The 8,127-nt window shown below is 36.0% G+C and overlaps 1 protein-coding gene across 1 annotated transcript; it reads left to right on the plus strand.

Annotated features, from left to right (window-relative positions):
- The first annotated feature begins 1,142 nt into the window (after positions 1-1,142).
- Positions 1,143-5,393, plus strand: LOC127795613 (protein NUCLEAR FUSION DEFECTIVE 4-like). Its single transcript, XM_052327395.1, has 2 exons — positions 1,143-1,653; positions 3,527-5,393. The coding sequence occupies exons 1-2, from the start codon at positions 1,189-1,191 to the stop codon at positions 4,709-4,711; spliced, it is 1,650 nt and encodes a 549-aa protein (XP_052183355.1). The 5' UTR covers positions 1,143-1,188; the 3' UTR covers positions 4,712-5,393.
- Positions 5,394-8,127: the final 2,734 nt, after the last annotated feature.

Genomic DNA, 8,127 nt, shown 5'->3' on the forward strand with positions numbered 1-8,127 from the left:
GAATTTCTGTATACCATTATGTCTTTAACTTAAACACTGAAATCATTCTAAATCGAAGCATCATACGGTAAATAGATTTCAAAGGGAGTTTGTTTGACGGAATGAATTATTTTTTATTTTTATTTTTAAATTTTGTTTTTGTATTTTGGTACTCATTTTAATTAAAAAAACTATTTATCAATATTATTTATTTTTATTTTAGGACCATTCGCTATTTTTTTATTTTTGTTGTTTTTTCTTAAATATATTTTTTAATTCCATTACTTTGGTCTTCTATCAACGGAATATTTTCAAAATTAACTAATGTCACTCTATTTATTGATTTAAATATTCGACCACCAACCAACTTTAAAAATATTATTTAAATATTTAATTTTTGACATTTTTTATAACACTTTATATTATTGTCTAATATATTATATTATATTAATAGAAATACACAAGACACTGCTAAGAAATATTAATCAAAATATCTTAAATAGCAGTTTTGATTTACTAATGTGAGATGCATTTTAATTATGATGAGTAGGCAATTTTAATTAGGAATTTAGAAGTAAAAATTAAGAATAAATCAAATTAAAGCCAAATAGAGCATTATGATTATTCTTCCGTAAAGTAAACTTTTAAAAACGTGAACGGATAGATTATCACTCAGGCGGTGGGGCCTTCTGAAAAGCCTCTCTCTAAAATAATATTATCACGCAAGTGTACAGTCTGTTCGTATCTTCAAGAATGAGGAATATGATAATCAATATCTTTGCTATGGATTAGATGATAAAAAAAAAAAAAAAAACTAATGATATATCGACATACTTCGATGAATTGTGACTTTGATTTTTTTTTTTAACATAAAGAGTGATTTATCTATTTTTATATAATTGAGGACATGAGCGCAATAAATATCATATAATAAATTTTATTATAAATATAGAGATATAGCTTATTCTACGTTTTTCTGTAATTTTAAAATTAATCTAATCTTAATGTCTTTTAATTAATAAAAACATTATCAACAATTTTAATTAATTGGGGCAAAGATTAGCCAAGCCTCGAATGCATTTAAGAAAGTGGCGACAAATATCATGAGTCACACAGACACGTGGTGCGTTCCTGCCCGCGTCGTCATCATACAGATGGACCTTAAATCAATCAATTGCTTGCTGCATCTGGTCGTTAACTTGAAAGAAAATGGGGACCGGCGGCAAATGGATTGGAGCGGCGGCCAGCATATGGATGCAGTGCAGCTCCGGCGGCTCCTACGCCTTCGGCATCTACTCTCCGGTCCTCAAATCCACCCAAGGCTACGACCAGTCCACGCTCGACACCGTCTCTGTCTTCAAGGACATCGGCGCCAACGCCGGCATCCTCTCCGGCCTCCTCTACTCCTCCGTCGCCTCCCCCCGCGGCCTCTCGCCGTCGTCGTTTCCCTTCGGTCCCTGGCTCGTCCACCTCGCGGGAGCGATCCAATGCTTCGCCGGCTACTTCCTGATGTGGCTATCGGTCGTCGGAGTCATCCACCGGCCGCCGGTGCCGGCCATGTGCCTCTTCATGCTGTTGGGGGCTCACGCGCAGACGTTCTTCAACACAGCGAATGTCGTCACCGCCGTTCACAATTTTCCTGATTACAGCGGTACCGTCGTCGGCATCATGAAGGTATAATTCGATTCATCACAACCGTTAATAAGTTTGGATCAAACTTTTTCATTAAACGATCGACAGTTCGTGATCTTAGTGGTACAATTTACCGCGCTTTTCCAGTGTCAGTTTGTTTTGATCTTCTTTTTTACGAATGATTGACTTCTCATTCAAGAAAAGGGTAAAGTTAATGTTGCTGAGCTGGTTTGTATAAGATAAACTTAAATTGAGATTAAAAAATATACAACTCTTATTCCTCGAAAGTATAAAAAAATCTTCTGAATCCTGAGTTTTCTCTTTTTTTGGGATGGAAAACTGCTCTATCTCTACAGACAAACAAATGAATGTGCCACTGCTTATTGGTTGTACGGTTTTTAGTAATATTTTAAAAATCAGATGGGAGAGCGAATCGGCCTATTAATTGAATCACAGGTCAATTGATTCGATTGATTAGATTGAAATGATCTGACCGAGTGATGTGATATATATTTAAAAATATACAACTCTTATTTCTTGAAAGTATAAAAAATTCTTCTGAATTTTGAGTTTCCTTATCCCAAATTTCACCTTAGAGGCACTTTGGCCCCCAGCTGTGACCAGCTGAGTTTCCTCGTTTTTTTGGGATGGAAAGCTGCTCTATCTCTACAGACAAACAAATGAATGTGCCACTGCTTATTGGTTGGACGGTTTTTATGAGAACAATCAATAGAAGGTTGCGTGTGTTTGTTGCCATACTTTGAATTCTGTTATAAAGAGACTAATGTGATATTCGTATGGGCAACCAGTTTCCGTCCAGATGCACGGTATGGTAGGTTTTGTTTGAAGCGCATCTCACCATCCATCTTATTAGTCCGTCGTGACGACAGATTTTGTGAAAGTATCTGAAGTGCAAGCGCAATATAATGGATATGAGCCAAGGATTGTAAGGCTTACAATATATCACGTTGTTTTCATCCTAACAAGACAAGATATGGTCGAACCAAATCATGGAATTTGAGAGATGGCTATTGAAAGTTACTGAAAAACCAACCATTGGCACTGTAGTCTTTGACTTTACTGAGAGGGACTTCATTTTGAAAAAAAAATTCAGGGTCTCTCCGTCTTTTACTAATAACCATACGAACTTTATCCTGTGGAATAGCTTATTGACAGCATGAATCTGGACTCCAATTAGTTTGGTACAAAATTCAAAATCATCCTTTTGCTTTAGAGCTTTCTAAAGTTCCAGATCCATAGTGTTGATTGTAACTGCTTTAGTATACAATGAAAGGATTTATGTCTAACTATGATTATTGGTTTATATTTAGACCTGCCTTTTCCTACAATGTGCTTGAATTAAAAAAATTGGTTGTGGAGTGTAAGCATCATAAAACCTTTGCCAAGTTTTGTATGTTAGACTTAGTATTTGCTACTAGAAAAGATCGAAATTGTTTGGTATTTCTCTTGGCACATGAAGTGAGTATGTTTTATGATATCTCTACCTTTTATTTTTTTTGGAGTTTTTTTTTTTTTTGGAGTTTAAGAGAGTGAACATGGCACTCTTATCTTGCGTTGTCCTAAATGCCGCTGCTAATCACTGTGAAGGCCTCAATTTTGAAAGGCTATTTGAAATGAAACGCCGCTGCATTGTGATAACTTAATGTTGGTGATCAACAGGGATTGATATTTAAGGCTTGCTTTGGCACTGTTTCATTTGTTTGTTCACTTTCTATTTTTAATCTACATGCTGTCAATTTTCTATTATTTAGAAAATTAGAACTGTTCGATATCCTTACATTATTGGAGAGAAAAATCTTTATAGGCCAACCTGACTTAGCGAGAATAAGACTTGGTATGTTTTTATTATTGATATATCCTTTCCTTGGTTCCTCCTTTATCTTTTTTTGCGCAGGGCTTTCTTGGTTTGAGTGGAGCAGTTCTAATACAAGTGTATCAAACGTTGCTCGGTGGCAACCCTAGTACTTTCATATTGATGCTTGCACTGTTGCCAACTTTTGTTACCTTATTGCTAATGTTCTTGATAAGAATCGATCAGACAAACAGTGGTGATGATAAGAAGCATTTGGATGGTTTCTCAGCAGTTGCCCTGGCTGTTGCTGCGTATCTCTTGATCATAATAATCTTGAAAAATATGTTTTCTTTGCCATTATGGGCACGGATTCTTACACTTACAGTGCTCCTGGTTCTTCTTGCTTCACCTCTTAAAATTGCAATCAGAGCTCAGCAAGAGGAAATGGGAAGATTACCAGATATGCTGTCCAATGAGAGGAGCCAATTAATAGATGATACTACAGTCGAGTATGAGAAATTCTTTGTACAGGAAGATACCATTGAGGTGCTCGGTCATGCAGGTCATGAGAACATTTCATCGGACGATAACATGCTTCAGCTCGGTAAAGATATGAATCTTTTACAAGCCATGCGAACCCTAAATTTTTGGTTGTTATCTGTTGCCATGTTATGTGGAATGGGCTCAGGATTGGCCACAATAAATAATATCAGCCAAATTGGCCAATCTCTTGGTTACAAAACTGTGGAGACAAATACACTAGTTTCTTTGTGGAGCATATGGAACTTCCTTGGCCGTTTTGGAGCTGGATATGTATCGGATATGCTCCTGCACACAAGAGGCTGGGCGAGGCCGTTGTTTATATCCCTGACTCTAGCAACCATGACTGCTGGCCATGTGATCATCGCGTCTGGGTTTTCCGGCAACTTATATGTTGGTTCAGTACTAGTAGGCATTTGCTATGGTTCACAATGGTCATTGATGCCCACTGTGGCTTCTGAGATATTTGGTGTTCTACATATGGGTACCATTTTCAACACCATCGCGATAGCAAGTCCTATAGGATCTTCAATACTGTCAGTCCTAGTCGTTGGCTCTATCTACGACACAGAATCATCAGGGAAAGGGAACTCATGCCACGGCACTCACTGTTTCATGTTATCTTTCTTCATCTTGGCACTTGTTAGTCTTGTCGGGTTCCTAATTGCCTTGATATTGTTCTTCAGGACAAGGAGGCTCTATTGGCAGATTCGACAGAGACACCTACAGCATATTACAAGACGGTAAGATAAGAGCACTTCTTTTTCCTGTTGGGTTCCTCTGAATTTTTTGTGAAGTTGAGCCAAACTATGCGGTGCTGCTATTTGTCGGTCTTCAGCGGTCTGTCTTGTAATATATACTATCAAAAATTTATGTGATTGTTCTGATTAAATGGAAGTTAGCGGCCGCTTTGTTTCTCTTACATCACGAATCTCCCAAGATTCTGGGCTTGCTTGTGAAGTAAAATTTGGTCTTGTAATAGCAAAATACTAAGGAAACTGCAGAGCTGGTGATTGCTTGGCTGGATGATTTCTTCATTTCTGGACCCATCTTGTAGTTGGAACACACAGTCCTTCAAATGGTTTTTTGAGTATCCAATGGAAACTTGATGACCAATTATACAAAGGCATCTCTTTATCAGTAGTCATGAATCTCATTTGCACCTCTATGCCAGCGGCTGAAACCCCGGTAAGCTCTCATTGGGGGAGCTGAGGAGTGAGGAAGCTTATTCTTTGTTCTAAATTGTCTTCGTTTGGAAAATATTGTGGGAAATTCAGTTCATGGTGATCTTTTTTCTCTTCGTTGAGTTGCTTAGGGTGACTTTAAACGTGATAAAATTACTATCTTAAGATGTTATTTGATTATTTATTTAGAATTGTTATAAGGTCAATGACAAATCACATATATGATGAATTAAACCCTCAAAATCTAGGGCCTGAGTCTCATTATTTTCATTGAGAAAGTTTAATGTATGTATACTCATTATATTTATTACGCATATAGTAAATATTTCAAAAAATATGTTTGTATATTTGTGTTTTCTCATTGTGTTTATTACTATTAGGTAACTTTTTAAAATTATATTAAATATAGATGTGAGTGAAATATGGTTCAATCTCAACAATTTATGCATATAAAACTATAGCTCATAATGAGGCTCCAGGAATACATTACAGAAAACTTGTTCAAATAAACGAACATGTGAAAGTGGCTATAATTCAAAACTCGAGCTTTGATCCCACATTGGACAGACGAAGCATGGCAAGGAGGTCCAATGAAGTCAAAATAAAGTTTGTTGTCTTTTATCAAAAGGGTAGTCACCCCTTTTGATAAAAGCAGCAGTTTTTGCTTTTGAAATTTGGACAGTTCGTGCAGAAGAATTTTTTGAATTCGTGAGAAGAAAAGAAAGGGACAGCCACATGGAAATCAAAAAGAGGCAATAGCAAAAATTGAAAAAGAAGACATGGAGGTGCAAACGCATATTATGCCTAGGGGAGTTCTATAAATTTGCCTCCTTAACTCATTTGTTAATATTCTTGTATCTCATTATCAGAGAATAATTTTTTTTAGGTTTAATTGAATTATGATCTTGTGAGCAAAGAGTGTTTGTAAAAATATAGTGTATATTTTTTCACAATAGTGAAAATACTGCAGTAGTTCTATAAACGTAAGGGGATTTCTCGAATCGCATAAAATTCTCGTGTTCATCTTTTATTATTTCGTCCTTATTGTTACTTGTGTGTCTCTTTCTTTCTTTCCACATGCCCAACAACTAATATCAGAGCCTACATTAGGGTGTTTATATATCTACTTATTGTATGCTCTTTGGTTGCCACTATAAAATTGAATACTTCACATCAGAAAATAAGTTAGATTATTAATTATTCTCTAGAAGGTACTGGGTACTATTCATATATACACGATACCATTCACACGTACGATTACTGTTTACATGAAATAGTGAGCTAATTTTGTGCTCAAAACAGTTTATGATAGGAGCAATGGCATATGAGAAGAATTCATACAAGATTGAGAAGTTTGATGGTATGAATTTCAGATTTTGGAAGATACAGATGGAAGATTATCTGTATCAGAAAGAATTGTACTTGCCACTAGACAACAAGCCGCAAAACATGAAGGATGAGGAATGGGAAGTGTTAGATTGTAAAGCCTTAGGGGCAGTTCGTCTCAATTTGACGAGATCTGTTGCTTTCAACGTCAAAGATCAGGATATAACTGCATGACTCATAAAAGCTCTTTCTAATATATACGAGCAATCTTCTACAACGCACAAGGTATTTTTGATTAAGACGTTTAATTTAAAGATGCTAGAAAATGGTAATTTCAGAAAAAATCTGAACTCCTTTAATGAAACCAAGGATCAATTAAATGGAAATTACTTTCACCAATGAAGTTGAAGCCTATGTTATTCTTAGTACGATGCTAGAGAGTTAACAATCTACCATACAGTTGATCAGTGTTTTTTTTTAGGAAAAATAAAATGGTATTTTTAGAAATAGTAGACATGATCATGGAGGAAATCAAAAGAAAAGAAGAAGGTCTCTCAACTTCGGCATCAATATTGAATGTGGAGAGTAGAGGCAGAAATACAAATACAGAGGCAATCAACGTGGCAGATCTAAGTCCAGGAATGGAATATCAAAATCCAGAAGCCACCAGTACAACAAAGGTAAAAATAATATTGAATGTTGGAACTGTGAAAAAATGAGACATTTTAAATCTAAATGCAGAGTTTCAAAGAAAGAAAATGACGAACATGCCAATGGAAACGTCATGTCAAATGATTCAGATGATGTTCTCATATGTTCTATGGAGAGTGAGATGAAATCTTGGGTCATAAATTCAGGGGCTTCATTCCATGCTACCTCAAACAAGGAAATGTTTGAGAACCATGTCTCAGGAAATATGAGAAATGTGTATCTCGACAATGATTAAGCATGTGACGTCATTGGTCAAGGAGCAATACAGATCAAACTAAATGGACATGTATGGAAGCTAAAGAACGTGAGACATGTACCCAATCTTAGAAAAAATCTAATTTCTATTGGACAGTTGGCGAAAGACGGTTATGTAACAACTTTTGCAGAAAACACCTAGAAGATTTCAAAGGGAGTTGTGACTGTTGCCCGAGGTAAGAAAATCAGAACTCTTTACACAACTATGAATGGAAGTTGCTATATTGCAGTTGCAGAATGTAAAGAAGATCCGAATCTGTGGCACCAAAAGCTTGGCCACATAAGTGAAAAGGGGTTGAAAGTCATGTATTCGAATGCAAATTGTTGGGATTGAAATAAGTGGATATTGATTTGTGTGAAAGCTGTATGTTTGGAAAGCAAGAACGGGTGAGTTTCAAGAAAGTAAGAAGAACTTCGAAGGCATCAAAACTCAAGTTAGTTCACACAGATGTTTGGGGTCCAGTAACAGTTTCTTTAATTGGTGGTAAGTAGTATTTTGTTACTTTTATTGATGATCATTCCAGAAAAGTATGGATATACTTTATTACATAAAAATCTGAGGTATTCAAAGCATTTAAAAGATGGAAAACGATGGTGGATAATGAAACTGGTTTGAGGATTAAAAAACTGTGTTCTTATAACGGTGGAGAATATGAAGACATTGGGTTTAAAAAGTTTTGTTATGAG

This window comes from Diospyros lotus, chromosome 2 (genome assembly GCF_014633365.1).
Source record: "Diospyros lotus cultivar Yz01 chromosome 2, ASM1463336v1, whole genome shotgun sequence".
Lineage (NCBI taxonomy): Eukaryota > Viridiplantae > Streptophyta > Magnoliopsida > Ericales > Ebenaceae > Diospyros > Diospyros lotus.